The sequence below is a fragment of the Sebastes fasciatus genome, chromosome 6 (assembly GCF_043250625.1).
Source record: "Sebastes fasciatus isolate fSebFas1 chromosome 6, fSebFas1.pri, whole genome shotgun sequence".
NCBI lineage: Eukaryota > Metazoa > Chordata > Actinopteri > Perciformes > Sebastidae > Sebastes > Sebastes fasciatus.
The window spans coordinates 33,024,764-33,046,263 of NC_133800.1; the positions used below are offsets into that span (position 1 = coordinate 33,024,764).

General features: G+C 37.1%; 1 protein-coding gene across 2 annotated transcripts in view; it reads left to right on the top strand.

The window, feature by feature from the left end:
• Positions 1-990: 990 nt before the first annotated feature.
• The window catches only part of LOC141769891 (protein yippee-like 1), a 38,476-nt gene continuing 17,966 nt past the window's right edge, over positions 991-21,500 (top strand). Inside the window, exons 1-2 of one of the 2 annotated variants that reach the window (XM_074639399.1) lie at positions 991-1,422; positions 13,073-13,357. In XM_074639399.1, coding sequence (XP_074495500.1) covers positions 13,241-13,357 — 117 coding nt within the window. In that variant the 5' untranslated portion in view covers positions 991-1,422; positions 13,073-13,240. Of the gene's footprint in view, positions 1,423-5,422; positions 5,845-13,072; positions 13,358-21,500 lie in introns of those variants that run through there. The other variant, XM_074639400.1, reaches the window with a different exon arrangement.

Consider the following 21,500-nt stretch of genomic DNA (forward strand, 5'->3'; position numbering starts at 1 on the left):
AATGTTTCCTCATACACTCTTAAAACTACGGTATTTGCTTCACCAACACTGTATATAAAAAAAATACAATGAAAGTGGGATAAATTAGGTTTAAGAAAATGCCAAAAAAAAAGTAAATATAATTCATATTTTCTAAAATAAAATTATACTATAAAAACTGTTGAATGTTTCCTCATACACTCTTAAAACTATGGTATTTGCTTCACCAACACTGTATAAAAAAAATAAAATTAATACAATAAAAGTGGTGAAAATTAGATTTAAGAAAATGCCCCAAAAAAGTAAATATAATTATATTTTCTAAAATAAAATGATACTATAAAAACTGTTGTGTTTCCTCAAACGGTCTTAAAACCACAGTTTTTGCTTTACAAATACTGTATATAAAAAAATAAAAAAATAAAATGAAAGTGGGGACAATTAGGTTTAAGAAAATACAAAAAAAGTAAATATAATTCATATTTTCTAAAATAAAATGATGCTATAAAAACTGTTTAATGTTTCCTCATACGCTCTTAAAACTACAGTATTTGCCTCACAAACACTATTAAAAAATAAATTAAAAAAAATACAATGATAAATACAACAAACTGTGTAGGCTACTTTTGCTGTTTTGTTCTTTGTTTTTGTTCCATGTTGAATGTTTCCTCATAGATCAACTCCATCCACTGAGGAAGAAAACCAGATGTGGTTGAAAACTTCAGAAACAAGTAAGTTATTATTCTAACTTTTTAAGTTATAATGTTTTAATTTTAAAATATATTCTGAATTGTTTGACTATAGATTGTTGCTGTTTATTGTCATCAACGTATTCCTGTGATTCATGTGTTAAATGTCTGGCTGCAAACCAACTTTCCTGTGGGATGTAAAAATGTTGAATTTGTTCAGACATGTTTCATGTTGTTGATCTTATGCGCTGAATTCTCTAATCTCCTATTCCCCGTAAAGGCAGCACCTGCAGACCTAATAAAACACAGTTTGTTTTTTGCACAGAAATCAGCTCACACAGTTCACCTCAATGAGACCATAAACACTTACAGACAGAGCGGACAGTCTTGTTGGACGTCTCTGGTGTCGTGGACGTGTTGGTGCATTATTCAGAGGAGCTCATTAGGATCTCAGCATAAGTAAAAGGCCTTAGCTCGGTTTAACGTCGGAGAGCTGAAAGGTATCGAGGTTAAACCTTTTCAGAGAGCTGCAAGCTGCTCCAACATGCACACACTCTTGGACTTCTTAATGGCCGGACCTGGACAGACTGCTGCTGCTACCTTGATGGGACGGTGAAAGGCGTCTTTTCTTTCTGTTTTTTATTTATGTTTTCTACTAAAACCCCTCAGAGAGTCCCGCAGCTGCAGCGGAGGAAGAGGTTCCTTCAGCGGGTTGTTTTGGTGTCCGAGGCGGGGAAGGAGAAGTGGTTTTGGGGTGAGTGCATCTCCAGTGACCTGCTGGAGGACACGCAGAATAATCACCATTATAACTGTCTTATAATAATTGCATAATATTCCTCTAGATAATTAATGTTCCTGTTGCACCAAAGGATTTGCAATTTTTATAGCCTATATTTATATTTTACACCTTAAATGTTTCATTGTTTTTTTTTTTCTGTGTGGGATGCATGCAGAGCCACTAATGCATGAAAAACACACAATAATAATAATAATGCGTAATATTCCTTTAGATAGGAGCTATTTTGTTTGTTTCCTGTTGCATCAAAGGATTTGCGTGTGCATGTCAGAATAATCACTATAATAACTGTAACAGCCTGCTGCCATGATATCCTCTTAGATACAGACTTAGGTCAGTTTAGAGCTCTTATTATACTTTATAGTTCATGTTTTTTTTTCCTGTTGCACCAATTTGTATAGCCTATATTCATATTTTACACCTTAAATGTATTGTGTTTTCTTTCAGAGTCACTAATGCATGAAAAACACTTTAATATTCTGGTAACAATCTAATAATAATTGCATAATATTCCTTTAGATACTAGCTATTTAATGTTCCTGTTGCACCAAAGGATTTGCAATTTGTATAGCCTTTATTTATATTTTACATATTTTTTCTGTTTGGGATGCATGCAGAGTCACTAATGCATGAAAAACACTTTAATATTCAGGTAACAATCCTATAATAATTGCATAATATTCCTCTAGATAGTTAATGTTCCTGTTGCACCAAAGGATTTGCAATTTTTATAGCCTATATTTATATTTTACACCTTAAATGTGTAATCGTTTTTTTGTCTGTTTGGGATGCATGCAGAGTCACTAATGCATGAAAAAACACTTCAATATTCTGGTAACAATCTTATAATATTTGCATAATATTCATCTAGAAGTTTGGTATTTTGTCATATTTCTTTAATCCCCTGCTCCTCTAGGATGACAGCTCTGTAGGATGTTTATAACATTATAATAACATTAATTATTATAAGGTTGCTTCTTTCTTTAATGAGACACAATTTGATGCTTAGAGTTGCATTTAAGAACAAAAACAACCCAGCTGTGCAGCTCCTTCCAGCTTGTAATGTGCAGCTATCTCTCTGTTATGATCATCACCATCACCATCATCATCATCATCCTCATCTCCTCTTTGGCTGCAGATGTCGGTCAGTTTTTTGGGGGGGCTTATGAGGCCACGTGAACAGGAGACAAAAACACAGTGAAAGGGGGATGGATTTCATAACGCTCATGCGCTGCACAGCCTGCAGCTCATGAGGGAAGCTGCAGTGTGTTGTGTCTACATCCATATGGTGAAGCAACACATCTGAGGGTGTTGCAACATGACAGTGCTCGTGCTGCATTGTCAACATGCATGAAAGGCAGTTTTTAAAAATAAAAAAGCAGTGCATGAGTTGTTGTTGTTGTTGTTGTCTTGAAGCTGACGTCAGAATAGGAAGGGTAGGACGAGGGCAGACTGCTGTTTGAGAGGAAGGAACCAGATTACTGTTTAATTTTAGACTATTTTTAGATTTAATGTCATCATTTGTGGCATTATATGTCAGATGTTGGATCTGCCCAATGTCAGGATGATGCAGTGCTGACACAAACAGTGCAGTAGTATGAGGAAGAGGAGGAGGAGGTGTTGGAGGAGGTGTGGGCGGACAGGCTGCTGTTTTTGTTTTTTAAATCTATAAAATATAATAAGAATCTCAGCTTTGTCTCACAAGTCAGAGTCTAAAGAGGAATCTATTGATCTGTTTCTAAAAATAACTAATAGGAGCAAGCTTGTTTTTAGCTCAGAGAGCTGTGTGGATGTTTTTCAGGAATAATCATCCCATAATATTCCTTTTTTTTTATTATAGGTGCTCAGTTCAGTTATGACTTTCTGGTGTTTCTGCTCCCATTTGGTGTCGAGATAATATCACATTGCATGTTTTTGCTGTGTTTGACATCCTTATAAAACATGTCAGGATGCTTTTTCTTTAAGGATTTTAACCCACAATGCCAATCATTTCTATATTAATCAGTCCACAGAATGAATAATATATAAATATCTATCATGCAGTTGGTAATTTGAGTGAAAAGATGTGCCAAAAACATGCAGAAACCAAATATGCCTGTGCCTTTAGTTCCCACAGAGAGCTGCAGGTGGAAAACAGAGCATGACAAACAGAAAGTCTTATTTTTCATATGAGAGAAAGAAGAGGAATCAGATTCATATTCTCATCTTGTATTTATTTACACATCCGGGTATCTGCTCGCTCCCTCCCCCTCTCAGTGGCGCGTTCAGGCCACATGGGAAATAAGCGCTTCAGCAATAACAAAGCCATAACTTTCACAGCTTTGGGTTTTTTTTTCTGACACTAAAATATATGAGGTAATTTGTTGTTTGTGATAAGTAATTCTAAAATGTGTCACACTTTAGACACAGACACGTTATATGTGTTGCAATAGAGTTCATGTTTAAATTTTACAGGTGACATATAAATGTGTTGTGAACATCCTCCACCTAAAACTTCTTCATTAGAGAAGGGTTTAGGTTGCCCAAAGTCAACAACTTAAAGCCTGAAGCGAAACACATGGAAGGAAAAGACTCAAAGGATCTTTTATTTCTTGAAAGCATACAAAAGCGGCACTATTAAGGTGTTTTACAAGGCCCAAACTGAGCAAAAAAACATCAATCCAAACCAAAAAAAGAGCTATTTACAATAAGAATAACTTTACTTTAAGATGAGGTGAAGTTTATTGATTCTATGCGTGGAAACTGAAGTGTTACAGCAGCAAAAGAAAGTAGAAGAACACATGCATAGTATAGATAAGTAACCTTAAATACTTGAATATGATACATTAACGTCATGAGCATCTACTATATACAACAGGCACGCTACACACATACAACATATGTACAAATATTTGAATTATAAAAGAATAGAAATTAAATAAAACAATATATACAATTACTTATATACATATATAATGTATATGTATACATGTGTGCACAAGTGGAGATAAGGAAGTTGCAATAGATAATTAAATAGAAAAATTGCACAAAAAAAGTTATAAAAACAACTAGAACATGCGTAAGAACATATACAATAATAATAAATGAACTCCAAAATTAATGAAAACATTTTATTTCCACCTGGCTGCTACTCTCAAACCTGATTTCCATTTTTCCCACAGGAGCCTGTTAAGGTGTTTTTAAGGCCTAAACTGAGTGAAAAACATCAATCTAAACTAAAAAAATAGCTATACACAATAAGAATAACTTAAATTTTAAGATGAGGTGAAGTTTACTGATTCATGCGTGGGAACTGAAGTGTCACAGCAGCAAAATAAAGTAGAAGAACAGAAGTATAGATAAGTAACCTTAAATACTTTAATGCGATACATTTACGTCATGAGAATCTACTATACAGTATACAACAGGGTTGCACAATGAAATTCAAGAGTTTTATTTGCCACTGTCACCTATAAGTACATTGGAATTCTGAGCAGTTTACACCGAGTCGGCTTTAAGAAAAGAAAAAAGGTAGAAAAGGCACAAGGTAATTACAGTACAAAATAAATAGCACATTCAATTCAACACAATAAATAAATAAATAATTAAAATATAAAACGCCCTCAGTGTAGTCAATAAATAAACTAAACTACCTTCTGCATAGGAACGATACCCCCACAATACAAATATACAGTATATGCTCCATGACCATGTTAAAAGAACTTGTAACTCTCATAAAAAATATTTTAAAAAAGAAATAATTAATATATTTCAGACAACTACGCAGTGGAAGGCAGCATATTGCACAGCATTACAGTCCACAATGAAAACAATATATACAATTACTTATATACATATACTGTATATGTGCACAAGTAGAGATGAGGAAGTTGCAATAAATAATTTTAAAAAATGCATAAAGGGATAAAAACAGGTAGAACATGCGTAAGAACATATACAATAATAAATTAATGGCAAAAAAGAAAAGTAAAAAAAATAACATTTTATTTCCACCTGGTTGCTCCTCTCAAACCTGGTTTCCATCTTTCCCACGGGATCCTGAAGGCATCGCGGCCTCCCATTGGCCAGCCCCGCCTGTCAATCACAGCTCCATCTCCCTCCCACGTGGTGACGTCCCCGTACCAAAGTAACCAGGCCAGTCCATTACGCACACAAAAGACACAACAAAAGCTCGTGTTGGGGAAAAAATGAGATCCGTCAGCACCAAAAGGACACAACAATAAGTTCCCATCTGGCAGCATCACACATGGACCAGAGGCTGGGAGGACGACAATCAGTTATTTAACTTAGAAATAACAACAACAACAAGAATAACAACTGGAAAAAAACATCTCTGTTGTTTCTGCTGCTAGCAGTTCTGCTGCTCAGATGACCCAGGTGGTGAGTACCAGACTCATGTTTACCTCTCAGGTTCTGGTGCTGCTTCTGGTTCTGCAGGATTCACAGACTGCTGCAGGAAAAACAAGCGTTGCACTGTTGCTCTGGAGCTGCGTCGTGGCTCTTTGTTGTGGATCAACACATTTCATTATAAGGAAGGAGGAGGGGGAGGATGCAAAAAGCCTGTCATGTCAACATTAACTTATTTAGGATATAAAAATGATGATAAAAACGCATGTTAGGTGTTGAATGTGTTGTTTTTTTGGTGGTGAGTGGAGAGAGTCTTTTGTCTTGGACACTTCTTCCTGTTAGTGGTTACCAGAGACGCACAGTGTTGCTGCTGCCTCTTTGTTTTCACTTTGCTCTGTTGCAATATCAGCTGTCTTACCTGCAAATTTCTGTTGTTTATTCTTAAAAAAAGTCGTTCAAATAAAAATAAAATAAGCTGTTGCCATGTGAGGAGGAAGGGAACAAAAGAAGCACAAATTCTAGGAGCAGGAAATCATTTTGTAGGATTAAAGGCATCTTTTTTAAGTGTTTTCCAGCTGTTATTGTTGTTAAAAGACAAAAGCAGAAAATGCTAAAATAAGATTAGAAAAGTGAACACAAATAAGACCCTCTTTGTTTTCACTTTGCTCTGTTTCAATATGTTACCTGCAACTCACATCTCCTTTTCTTTCAAATGTTCTTCTGTTTATCCTTAAAAATAAAAACAAAGAGCTGTTGCCATGTGATGAGGAAGACTGAGACAAAAGAAGCTCACATTCCAGTAGCAGGAAATCATTTTGTAGGATTAAAGGCATCTTTTTTAAGTGTTTTCCAGCTGTTATAGTTCAAAGAAATATGCAGAAAATGCTAAAATAAGATCAGAAAAGTGAACAAAAATAAGACCATGTGCTGTCAGAGACCCTGAAGTGCAGCAACTTGGCTTCACAGGGGATCAACACATTTCATTATAAGGAAGGAGGAGGAGGGGGGAGGATTGCAAAAAGCCTGTCATGTCAAGATGAACTTATTTAGGACATAAAAATGATGATAGAAATGCATGTTAGGTGTTAAATATGTTGTTTTTGGGGTGAGTGGAGATAGCCTTTTGTCTTGGACACTTCTTCCTGTTACCAGAGACGCACAGTGTTGCTGCTGCACTCTTTGTTTTCACTATTCTCTGTTTCAATATCAGCTGTTACCTACATCTCATCTCCTTTTTTTTAAATTTCTTTTGTTTATGCTTAAAAAAACGTTGTTTAAATACAAATAAAATAAGCTGTTGCCATGTGATGAGGAAGGAAACAAAAGAAGCACACATTCTAGTAGCAGGAAATCATTTTGTAGGATTAAAGGCATCTTTTTTAAGTGTTTTCCAGCTGTTATAGTTCAAAGAAATATGCAGAAAATGCTAAAATAAGATTAGAAAAGTGAACAGTATAAGACCATGTGCTGTCAGAGACCCTGAAGTGCAGCAACTTGGCTTCACAGGGGATCAAAACAAACAAAGAACCAGCTTCCACAGACGCTCACTTTGTCCTTATTTGGCATTTATGAAGAAAAGAAAAAAAAGGGGAAGGTGTGTGTTGTGTCATGTTGTCAGCAGGCTATTGTCTCTGTGTGTGTGTGTGTGTGTGTGTGTGTGTGTGTGTGTGTGATGCACTGCACAAAGCTGATATAATCACTGATGGTGATGGTGCTCAAGTGTGACACACTCACAAAGCTCTTGTGTCTGTCTGTGTGTGTGTGTGTGTGTGTGTATATGTGTGTGTGTGTGTGTTTACCTTTCCCGTGCACGTGCAGCCGGGGTTAAACTGGGCTAATTCAGAAAGGGGATTTTGTCCTTTTCATGCAGGGATTATGCCTCAGGCACCTGTGCAGATTATACAGTATGTAGAGTATGTAAATACAGCTCGTCTGGAGGCCACCGGGTCAGCCTGCCAGCTCTCACCTTGTTTTCTACCTTCAATGTGAGTTTATATATATATATATACAGTGTGTTTGAGTGTGTGTATGTGTGTGTGTGTGTGTGTGTGTTTGCAGAGCAGCCACGCTTCACGTCAGGTCACGGCTGCTTCCTGTTGAGTTGCGGAAGCTCCTTTGTTTTCTCGTCTGGCTGCTGGCTTCTGTCTCGGCGCTGCTGCTCTTCCTGTTGCAGCACATTGAGCTCAACTGGAAACTTCTGGAGTCCTGTTGTCATTGTGTTCTCACTCTCAGGGATGCAGCAGGGTTATTGTTGTTGTTGTTGTTGTTGGGCTGCGTTGGTGGTTAGAGGGACTGTTGAGCCGTGGGCTGTGAGAGACAGTATATTTTTAAGACAAAGATATTTTTTTTAAAGACAATAGTTCCTAATGTCAACACTTTATCTTTGACAGCGTCTGTCTTTTGTTATGTTTTAAAATACTCTTTCTAAAGAAGTATCAGGCAGAAAGCAGTGGTGGAATGTAACTACGTACATTTACTCAAGTACAATTTTGAGGTACTCAGAGTTTACTTATTAGTATTTCCATTTTATGCTACTTTATACTTCGACTCCACTCCCAGGCAGATAATGAACTTTTTACTCCACTACATTTGACAGCTTTAGTTACTTTGCAGATTTAGTTTGCTAATACAAAATTAGGGCTGTCAATTGATTAAAATATTGAATCGCGATTAAACACGATTGTCCATAGTTAATCCCGATTAATCGCAAATGAATCACATTTTTTATCTGTTCAAAATGTACCTTAAAGGAAGATTTAGCAAGTATTTAATACTCTTATCAACATGGGAGTGGGCAAATATGCTGCTTTATGCCATTATATGTATATATGTATTACTGGTAATCAATTAACAACACAAAAAAATGACATATCTATAACTAATTTATAATTTAATATACATTTTTTATATATATATATATATATATATATATGTATATGTGTGTATATATGTGCTGACTTGACTATAACTTGCCCCCAAATTGCATGTGATTATCATAAAGTGGGCATGTCTGTAAAGGGGAGACTCGTGGGTACCCATAGAACCCATTTACATTCACATATCTTGAGGTCAGAGGTCAAGGGATCCCTTTGGAAATGGCCATGACAGTTTTTCCTCACCAAAATTTTGGTGTTATAAAGTCAGCAAAGTGACTCAGTAATGTTAATTACACAACTATATTTCTAAAGTGTGCTAAAGATAGCTAACATTTATCCACCTAAAGCTAGTTGTCATACCAGAGAGGTTTTGTTTCTTGGTGGTGAATTCAACTTTGTGTGTGCAACGTTGTTGTTTTGGTTGACTCTCACGGCTCTCATCCGCCTTGTTCCCAGCAGCATTAGGTTGCTGTTTTATACTATAAAATCTCTTCCTTTCAAAGGTCTTTTTTATTAAATGTCAATAATCAGAAGAACAGTCACTATACAGGGAAAGTTATTTTTAGTTTTTCTGATCAACACTCCCCCGTGACACAACACATCAATCATACAACAACATACCCACAGACAGCCACAGCTGACCACATGAGACAGAACTGATTCTCATCATGGGTACATCAAATACAAATAGTAGAAAATACAAGGAGAATATCCACAAATAAGTCAGGAAATAATAATAATAACAAAAATTAAATAAACGAAAATTATAAAATAGATTAAAAATGAATAGAGAAAAAAGAAGAGATGAAAAATGTAAAAAAAATCTCTTAAAGCCCAAAGCAGACGGACAACGTTAGCAACTCTCTGGTGAATAAAGTTGAGCATTTAGCAGCTAAAGAGATGGATTATGTTTCTCAGGAGTCGGTGGAAACTTTATAAAGCCGTAATATGTCTGGTTTTGTGTCTGTAGCTTGTTCTGTGTTATTTTATACTTTTATAGATTACTGACAAGCTGATAATAAGATAGTAAGAATGTAAAGAGTAGAATGATTTGAGACTAATGCACAGGGGAAATAAAAATCTAATAATAAAATAGACTCTAACAAATGAAATAGATAAACAAGATACAACACAACAGTAACAAGCTGTTGAAAAGTAAACTAGTAAAAGGCCTATGTTCTCTGAACGGACCTGTGTAACCTCAAACCTCAGTGTGCACTTAAAGACACCAGACATCCATCATCTCCGTGTTTACAGGAACAACACTTGTGTAAAATATTTGTTTTGACAGCTGAGCCTTTTAGTTCCCACTCGGTGTAAACCACGGACACAAACAAAACGATTAATAATGATAATTCAATAGACAAGATAAATAAAAAGGGTCATAAAAGCCAGCGTGGAGGCAGCGGGGTGTAAATACGGAGGGAGATAAAAAAAAAAAAGGGATTATTTAAATAGAAATGGGTCAAATAAAACAAAACTGGTCTGTTTGACGATCTGGATGCTGAACTTAAAAGTTGTATTTGTTATTTTATTTTAAGAGTAAGGAATGTCTTATCATTTAGAATGAATTGCTGTGAGTCTCCAGGTTAAATATGCATATTGTTTGGTATCAGTGTGAGCATGAATGTCATGTTTGATCAGCTGGAATCTAAAGTACAGTAGGAGGTGGAGCAGGTCTTTATTCTGGTGCATATTTGGCGTTGTTGTTGTTGTTCACCTGCAGAGACGTTTAAGTCCACCTGAGTCCCTCGTTCATTGTGTCTGGGCTGCATCGTCTCATCGTCTATTCTAGTCTGTCCTGCAGATGAACTGAACTGGTATGCATTCGGTTCTGCAGAGTTGAATCTCCTGCAGGCGTGTTGAATTCATCTCAGCCATGAAAACATGAGGAAGCTTCTCTAGAGAGATTGTCAGTGATGCTTTGTGATGCCTTTATTGTTTGTTTGTTTTTAACTTTTTCAAGTATATTTCCATTTTATTACAACTTGGATCATGTTTTTGTAGTTTTAGTTTCTGTTTGTTATGATAACATTGAGCTCACCAAAGTGACTGCTGAACTCAAGTGGTGGAATTTAACTAAATATTTACTCAAGTGCTGTTCTTAAAAGCACAAGTTTGAGGTACTTGTACTTTACTATTTTAGTATTTCCATTTTATGCAACTTTATACTTCTACTCAACTACATTTATTTGATAACATTTGTTACAAGTTACTTTGCAGATTCAGATTATTAATTCAAAATATAAATCAACCAATACATTCTGATATATTATTATAGGTTATTATATGGCTTTGATGAAAACTTGATTCTGATTGGTCAATCACGGCGTTCTACGGTCTGTTATCTCTTTATAACAGGCCGTTGCTATGTATAATAGACCGTTGCTATGGATAACAGACCGTTGCTATGGATAACAGACCGTTGCTATGGACGCAGTTCTGATCTCGGACTCTAACGGACCGTTTTTGTGTCAAATTATTGATTTATTAAGCAAGTAGCCGTGTAATAAGCGGAATAATGTACAGTTAGCGGGTCATTGTTGTGGAATAAACCCCTTCAGGGCGATGAGAAACCACTCAGCTTCGCATCAGGGTGCAATATCGCCCTGTCAGGGTTTATTCCACAATAATGACCGGCTCGCTGGCTGTACATTATCCCTTACAGGTTATTCTGAAATGGGCCACTACTTTTTGTACTTTAAGTATATTTTCATGCTAAAACTTTTGCACTTTTACTTAAATAAGATTTTGAATGCAGGACTTTTACTTGTAACAGAGTATTTTTACACTGTCGTATTACAACTTCTACTTCTGTAAAGTTCAGAGTTCTTCTTCCAACACTGCAGAGATCTGGGAATGAGGTCACTAAAAAGAAGTCCAACAGGGCGAGAAACAAACACGATCAGTCAGCTGATCTGACAGGTTGTAAACAAACCCAGAGGTTAGAAGAAAAGAAGGCAAACAGTAAAGTTATTACTCAAACTGTCTGTTGAAAACATCAGTTACAGACTTCCTGCTTCAGCTTCGACCTGCTGAACTTTTCCTGCAGTTTTCCTGCAATGGGAAGTTATTAGCATCATGTCCGACGCTCTCACTCCAAACAAAGAGCTTTAGATCAACTGTTGGATGTTTATAATCCGTCCGTCCAAACAGTCGTGTTTCTTTCCCCCATCCACTTCGTTGTAGAGTACAATCTCTTAAATCATAATCAATAGAAATGATTGCCAAAACCTCACAGATAAGACCAAAATAGATGGATGGACTATTGATCCCAGATTGGGAAATTATTGTGTTACAGTTGCAGGTTATCCAACAGTGCACAGGAACAGTAAATAAAATGTACATATCAACACTAGAGAAATATATATCTATAGAATACACAATATAAAGAATATTAGAATAAACGATAAATATATCAGATTACTACAACCAGCATTAGAAATCTAAAATATAAACATAGAATAACATACTATTTATACTAGCAAAGTTTGCAAGGTACAATGTTTTGTTTTATAAAATAAGTTAATTAATTAATTAATTAATCAATCAATAATAAATAAAAAATAAAAAAAAATTAATAAAATAAAATAATGAATAAATAAATAAAAATCAATGAATAAATATAAATATATTCTGGTTTATAAAATAAACCTGGTACATGTAAATTAATAACTTGCTGTTACCAAAACTATTTAAAAACATATTTAACTACTGGAAAAAAACTGATTTCTCTATGTAATGTTTCCAATATTTCCTCTTTATTTTGACTGACAGGAGTTACAGTTCAAGATTATATTTTTCTTGTTATATCTAATGCAATAATAATTGTGAATGAACATAATAATAGAACTTCAAAATTGCGACTTTTGATAGATACAATAATATATAGATGCCAATAATTAAAAACATGACTATTAGACATTAATTTAAGTTGTTTCTTGCAGTTAAAACAAAGTCTGTAAAACAAACAAATTGTCCTTTTTTAGGGGTTTTGTGAATAATACATGATTTTATTGACTTGAAAACAAATAAAAACACCTAACATTTATCTCAGAAGCAATAATAATATAATCCTGCTTGTATCGGCCCAGTGAGACAGAACAGACGAGGACATAAAATAAGAAAATACAGTTTGTGATCAAGTGAAACATGTCGTGTGGTGTTAGTTTGACGTGTCATAATATTGAGTTACATCACAGCCATGTTGGTCGTCGACAACATGTGATCGTAATCACATAATAGATTATTGTAATCAAATGATTGCTCGAGCAAATGAGCTGAGTTTATATTGGAAATGCAATCAAGATCATGAGCTCTAAAAATAGGAAGTACGGGACTCGTCTCTCACCACATCTCCTCTCTTTTTCCTTTTCGCCCCGCAGGTTTGATTTTCTCCCGTGGCGTCTGTGTGGAGCGTGCCACACACCCACTCCACAACAACGACGGCTTTTGCTTGCATCTTCCAGTGTTTCTTCTGTCAGCAAGTCCAACAGAGCTGCAACTCTTCCAGTGCCAGCCCTGACACCAGCGAAGAGCCCTGCCAAACTGACATGGTGAAGATGACCAAGTCAAAGACCTTCCAGGCTTACTTGCCGAGCTGCCACCGCACCTATAGCTGCATCCACTGCCGGGCGCACCTGGCCAACCACGACGAGCTCATCTCAAAGGTACCGCAGCTCCACTCCTCCCTGTCCTCCACTTGAGTCACCCTGCAGCATTTCACATGACCCGCTCATGCTGTCAGAGCTACCATAGAGCCACACTGTCACTAAACGCACTCCCTGCATAAATATCCAGCTAAGTTTTGAAAGCATTTCCAGAGAGAAGCAGACAGAAGTGTCTACAACATGCGTTTGAAGGATATATCAGGATGTCAAACTGATTACTTTCATCACTGCCTGCGACATAATCCAACTTCTAGCAGCTTATTCACAACCACTTTTCTGTTTACACATGAAGCAACATTCATTTAAAGCCTTCTTTTAGCTCTGTGTTTGTTCTCCACCAACCCCTGAAAATGATATCTGGCTCTTTAGCCGCTAAATGCTCCACTATGTTCACCAGCTAGACGCTAACCTTGTGTGTTTGCCATTTGGTGCTGGATGGCTGGTTACCTCCTTCCAAAGCCTTTGGCCTTGGAAGGAGGTAACTCCAAGGCCAAGGGCTTTGGAAGGAGGTTATGTTTTCACCGGTGTTGGTTTGTTTGTCTGTCTGTCCTTCTGTTAGCAGGATTACTCCAAAAGTTTGGGATGGATTTGAATGAAATTTTTGCAAGGGGTGGGGTGTAGCACAATGGTGGCGATCTGGATCATGATCCGGGTTCAGGAGTTTATTTAAGAATTCCCGATCAGCCTGAGCATTAAGACCACAGGGTATAACACATGCGCAGTGTAACTGATGACGCGTTGATGACGTGTGACCTCGCCTTCTTCCTCCTTCTTTGAGCAGAGAGATAAATGTGTGGATGTGTGCCGAGAATCCGAGGTGCGGGAGCTGCTGGCCGTCCGCGGTGAGAAAGAAAAAAGCTGTAGATGAGGGGATGAGAGACAACGTAGTGTAACGTTATACAGACTTAACAAGGCTGCTGAATGAGAGAGGCATCCGCCGATACGTTACACGGAAACACACCGTGTTAATAATAAGCCGACCACCTCACGGTACCGCCAGCTGTGAGCTGTGATCTGTTTTTAAAGTCACGCACCTTGGCGGAGGTCTGCGCTCTCCGAGTGCCATTCTAGTTTACAATGAATTTATCGTGGGTTGTTTATTTAAAAAGAGTTTGATGACACTGAACCTTGTCATAAATGTGTCGTAAAACCAAAACAATGAGTTAAAAGAAGCTAAAAAGCTAATTAGAGCTGCACATTTGGCAGATAAGTTCCTGAGTTTGGTCTACCAGCTTCTCCTTTTACATCACATATAGACGTTTGATTCAATGTTAGTGAAATGATGAAACGTTTTTTGGCAATTAGATCCAGTTTTTCATTATTCAAATCAAACAAGTGATAAATCTGCGGACTCGTCTGGATAATCTGCGTCTCTTTAATCATCTCCTGGATGACATTATGAGCATTATGATGATAAAGTTAGTTTGACGGCGTCCTTGTAATATTTTGGAAATGAATAAATCCGTGCTGGTCTAACCTGAGACGTCTCAGCAGTGATTGAGTGTTGTCCTCTGGTATTAGTTGAGGCAAATGTCACTTTGGGTTTGACAGCGGTGTCATTTGATTTGATGCTCTCCCGCCTTATTGCATCTCCGCTGCTCGTGTACCTGTCTGCTCCTGCATCTGTATTTTATTTCTGCTGATAAATTCTCAGCGAGGCTTCGATGACAGCCGCCGCTGGTGTTTTTACTGAAGTCGGTTTCTGTGGTCAAGTGTTGCTGCCTCTGCTATTTATGTTTCTTCTGCTGAAACTGAAAGCGCTGCCGCTGCGGCTGACTGAGGTTTACTCTAAAAATATGAGATGAAAAATCAACACAATCAGGCGTCAGATCTGCTTCACTGCCCTCATGTTCTCTATGAACTCAGACTGAACTGTTGTTGTTTGTGTTGTGTCCTCTCTGTGACAAAGATACTCAATACTGCTGAATTTATGGCTCAAAGGTGTCATAAGAGACACAATTAAATTAATCTATTCTAATCTATTAATTTATGGATTATTTTTGTAAGGCTGCCCCGACAATCAATCGTTTTGGACTAAGATTTCTTATTTCCAAGAAACTTATGAGCACATCTCTGGTAAACACAAGACTGAAAGTGATGCTGTTGTGAAATTCTTAGTTTAACAGATCTGTCGATTAAATCAACTCATAGATTAGTCGAAAAAGTGTTAGTTGACTAAGAATTTCTACTTTTTGGATTAAATGATTTTGATCTTTTAGTCTGAAAATGTTAGACAATAAGGACAAATGCCTTTTGCAGGTTCTAAGAGCCCAGCGTGTTGTCTTCAAATTGCTTAAAAGACGCAAAAGGATTTAGTTTATAATGATATAAAATGGAGAAAAAACTGCAATTAGTCACAAAAGAGAGGCTGAAACGTTTATTAAAATTCTTTATTCATTTTATGTTAATTGACTAAACATAACGAAAAGTTGTAGTTTTTGACAGATACATTTTGACTTAAATTAACTGTCCAAAAAGAGAGATTGGACACAAATTAGCCGACAGTTCAAAAACATTATCTGACTTTATATTAGGGCTGTCAATCGATTAAAATATTTAATGATGATGATGCTCCAATCATAACATGGCAAACTGCAGCCCAACAGACAACAACAGCTGTCAGTGTGTCAGTTTGCTGACTTGACTATGACTTGCCCCAAACTGCATGTGATTATCATAAAGTGGGCATGTCTGTAAAGGGGAGACTCGTGGGTACCCATAGAACCCATTTACATTCACTTATCTGGAGGTCAGAGGTCAAGGGACCCCTTTGAAAATGGCCATGCCAGTTTTTCCTCACCAAAATTTAGCGTAAGTTTGCAGCATTATTTATCCTCCTTCTCTACAAGCTAGTATGACATGTTTGGTACCAATGGATTCATTAGGTTTTCTAGTTTCATATGATACCATAATTTCACTCTAGCTTTAAAACTGAGCCCGCTACAACCTCCGAAAGATCAATTGCGTTAATGTGTTAAAAAAATTAGTGGCATATAAACGACTTTGCGTTAAAGTGTTAGCTATTATCATCTTAACTTTGCCAGCCCTAATTTATATAATCAATAGATTTGTGCAATCTAATCTTAACGTTTGGGGAAATGATTTTCATCATCACCTGCTCCTGCTGAGCATTTTAAAATAAGTGAGTTTGTGCTCTTCTGCCTTCACAGGAACAACGTTGTGTGAGTTGTTTAATGCATGTTTCTGTCAGACTGCGAGACTGCAACCTGAAGGGAATCCAAATAACAGTTTTATTATAAGTGTCAGAAAGATGTCTGGAGTTCTTCTCAAATTAATATTCAAGGAAAATGTCTTAAAGATGCGCCAGAAAAGATTTTCAGTATTATTGTGAACATGTCATCTTGACATTGAGCTCTGAGTTAAAAGGTCTTTTCAAACACTCAGAAAGTCTCAAGTGCAACATGAATGTATGTTTCAGCCTTTAAGTGCTAACAAATTATCAATCCTAGCAGAGACAAGAACAAAACCAACTCATCTTACAGTCTGATCACACAGTAGGATGCTGAAGATTCAGCCCATTTCACCCCAAAATGAGACAGTACTGCCGGGTCCGGTCATTTATCCGCCCACGGACGGTGACGAATCTGAGCCTGAGTGAAATACAAACGGCTCTGAGTCACATCCTCTGGTTTCTTTTAGCTGTGAGGCATACAAGATGAATTTGTTGTATGATGTCTGGGTATTGAAGTCCACATTGTCCAAACAGTTGCTGACATTTGGAGCCACAAACATGCACAGCTGCTGCTCTGACCGTAAATCGACAGCTGCTGAGCAAAGAGTGAGTAAAGTTTATAAACTCAATCAGATGAAGCGGACTGAGGCAGTGACCTTTATGTGTTAAAATAAGATGGTGACCGAGTGCTCCCCGTGCGTCGCACTCTCACCGTGCACTAAGCTGATTATTCAAATGGCAAAGATGATCAATCGGTGCACTCGCCACCTCTCCATGTCAGAATCCATTTGCCTCCTGCGGCTCGGAGACTTGGAAGCTCGCCGCTTGTTAGCGCGAGGAGGAAGACGAGCCGGGTAAACAGCTCTACCACCAGACTGTGTTGGTCCTTTCTGCAGGATCAGAGGCCTCAAGATGCTCATTTTGGAGTTGTGAAGTCTGCACAACGACGGATCGCACCGACTTTTAATTGTTAAAGAGCGTTGTAAATCACGCTCGACGAGCCTTTTGGCCAAAAGAGAGCGACTATCCTCGTTTATCTGCACCTCACTTAACCTGTCAGATACGTGGATTAATTGTCACGCAGCGGTGACTGTGTGACAAGGCAGATGACGTTTTATTGGCTCCTGTGCAGGAAGTTAAATTGTTGCTGCAGCAGATTTTAACTGGATGCAGAAACAGAATAAATAAGAGTTTAGAAAAGGAAGGTTCTGCAAATATCCTTCAGTTGAAACACAACGATAATGCAGAAGAAAGATGTGAGATACAGAAGAATCAGGACATCAGATTTAAAGCCTTGAAGTGTCAGTTTGATTCACATCCTCTTGTTTGTAATCAGGAAGTTCATTGGTTTTGAGAAGTGGAAGAAAAACAAGGAAGAAAAAACACCACTAATAATAATAATAATAATAATAATAATGAAACTAAATTTATATGACAGAGTTCATACAAAGTATGTGGCTCAAAGTGTTTAACTTAACGAACACACAGCAAGATGTAAATTCAAAGTGTGATTGAAAAAGAGTTTTTATTTTGATGGATTTACAATGAGGAGAAAAACAAGACAAGAATACAAATATCATAAATAAATCTAATAAACATCAGTTGTAAAATAATATATAAATAGAATATATGCATAGAAAAAAAGGAACCATAAAAAATAACAATCAAAAACCAAACGTTATATCAATAAAAATCAAATAACAGATCAGTCATTTTTATTTTTATTTTTACTTTTATCAATAATCTCTGGAAGGGAAGCTGAGTATCTTCCTTTAAATCTCTTATATTATTTCTTTTATGGCTTTTTTTAAAATTATTAAATTATTAAATCTTATTTATATCTTAAGTTCTGGATCTTAATTACTTTTATAATGTTTTTATTGTAACGCACTTTGTAACTTTGTTTTTGAAAGGTGCTATATAAATAGTTATTATTATTATTATTATTATTATTATTATTATCATTATTATTAATAATAATGATAATGATAATAATAATAAATAATAATAATACAAATATTAATATTAATATTAATAATTAATTATGAGAAAGAAAAGTAGCAAATGTTCACATTTGAGAAGCTGAAACCAGAAAATTCTGGGCATTTATTTGCTGAAAAATGTGCAACAATTAATTAGATTTTTTGCTGATCAACTACCTTTACTAACAATTTCAGCTCTACAATGAATGACAGAAAAACATAACAACCTAAAAGACAAGTGTAAATATGACAATAATCACACAACTTTCTGTAATTAATTTATCAATGGCTGCTAGTTTATTGAAGCTGGAAGATATTTTTAGTCCCAGTCTTGATCAGAAACCCGCTATTAAACGTGTGAATGACTGAACAGTGAGTTGTTGGATGAGACCATTAGCTCTGTCGCTGCAGGTCAGCACATCATTGATACTAGAGTACTTCCGTGTTTATGAATCAAGCAGTACACTAATCAGCGACAGTCATCTCTGCAAACTCCACCCCGAAAGTTCCTGTACTTCCAGAAAGTATTACCCCCCCGACCAGGGCCTTTGTTAGGGCGTAAAAAGCTCCCGTAAAATGTCCCCAGAACCTAATTTAGACCCCAGTCCCTGTGGTTGAAACGCAACAAGTTCCTCAAAAGATTCTTGGTTCCGGGGGAAAGTTCCTGTGGTGGAAACGGGTCTTTTAAAGTTCAACTCACCCTCTCTGGTGGTTCCACGTGGTCTGGAGTGAAGAGAAGAGCATGAAGTGGAGGAGAATAGAGGAAAATGCTTTGAGAGATTATTGGCGTTGACGCAGCGAAGCTGACGCAGCGAAGCCGTACGCCCGCCGGTGCCAAAAACACCAACTAGAGGTCAGCTGTTAAATGTGTCGGCTTGTAAATGAGGTATTTCTGGAGCTGTGGGCTCGGGGGTCACACTGGGGATGATTATTGTACTGATGACCTGCGTGGCCTCAGATGCCCCAAACGTCTATTTGAAGTGATGAGGTTTTGCATAGAATAGTCATCTAAAAGAAAGATTCTTTTGGGCCATTTAACTTCTGCTCAGTTTACCCAAGTAAAACCAAAACCCAGCTTTACTTTTATTTACTTTAATTCTTCTTCAGCTGCACATTTCTAAGTGACAATTGATCAGATGTGTGTGAGTTCAGGCGTTGGTGCTCCTGAGGTCAGCGAGGGAGAGGCTGGAAATGTGAAAGGGTGTTATGTTAATGTTTGTTTAATTAAAGTCACGCCATGTTATTGAATGCTGGAGAACCAGTAGCACCACAGAGCTTCAAACTGGGAGATAAATTTGATTTATTACCTCCCAGTAGTAGTAGTGGAAGCGTCTCAGGGAGTTCCCCAAAGTGCTGAACTGGTCGGCCGCATTAGGAGCCAGTTTGGTTTGTGGTTTCTATTTACATAAGCATCAATTAAACTCCTCTCGGATTGTGGTTCATTTTGAAGACTGTGGTATTTAATTAGTTTTCTATTGCTGTTTGCATACTGTAGATAGGAGAGGCACTGGAACTCTACTGTAGTCTGATGTAGAGCCATACGTTCTAATATGTGGTCGTTATTTATTGGCTTCAGATAGATGTGATGTTTGGGTTTGTTGTGGTTAAGGTCGGGGGGAGGATCTGCTTTTTGCATGAAGACAAAACTCACAACAGTTTTCTAGATAAAGTGGATAAACGTTATAGAGTGGACCAGGGATGACGTATTTTTGTTAGCATCACCCTGGTTCCCTCGACAAAAACCCAACGGGATTGTTCCATTGGGTTTTGTATTATTGCAGAAAATAAACCCTGTGACAAACACAAGTTTATGATACTAACACGTTTTTTTCAGCAAGATAATCTTCACAAATCAACACCACTTTAGTGTGAATTCAGTCGTCAGAAGTAAAAAGATAACATTAGGATATAAACAAACTACATCGCGGTCACATGAGTGCAAGTAACGAGGCTGTAAAGGCGGACGAGTCGGCGTGATGACGTTTAGTAGTCTCATTTAGCCACTTGTTAGCAATCGCCTCTTTTAGGACACATAAAGGCTTCAAAATTCACGAGTGGGATATTTGCTGATGTATTTGATCTTGTAGAACAGACCTTATTTCAGACATCTAACTAAAGAAACATTAAAAAAAACCTTGACTTTGAGACGAGGGAACTGAAAGTGCTAAAATAAGAAACTCATTTCCGGGGTTTAAGACTCATTCCTGAATCACTCTATTGTCCACCTCAGTGGAAATTTATCCTGTAAGAAGAAGATAACTAACTTTAAAATATTTTTATTAAACGGCCAACACAAACACATCATTTGTTATCAACCTTTTAGATTAAATTGATTCACAGTGTTGTGCAAAATAAATACAAACATCACTGCAACAAGTGACTTTTGCATTGATGGCGTTTTAAGTGTCCACATTTTGTAATCACTCCGTGTTTGTCTTTATTAGGAGTTCAGAAAGACTTCCCCTGCCAACATCAGAACAAAACATTTTATGAATTATAAACTGGCTATATCTTACACACCAAAAGTCATATTTTGCATCATCTAGTCACTAAATTGATAACAAGATGTGTCAGGTGACAAACTCCTGCATGCTCTGCTGCAGTGTTGTATCTATAACTGCATTCTTCACTGTTATGTAACTCCACAACCTGTTTGGAAGCCGCTGCTGTAGTGAAACCGTCTTCACGTCAGAGTTCCCTGTTTGTAATCTGATCTGTTGGCCTTCAAGGAAGTTTTGGCAAATGTCTCACCTCGGTGCGATCTCGGCTTCCTCTCTTGAGTCTGAATGTACCTCGGCTCTGCAGAATTTAGCAGGAAACTCAAGTTCACCGGACATAAACACGTCAGTTTTCTCTGATATTAATGGAACACATACTGTTGTACAAGTTTTGGAAATAAAGCTCTCTGATGCACGTTTTCGGTTGGACTTTTTAGTTAACTTGTGCAGCATGAGGTCAGTATTAAGTA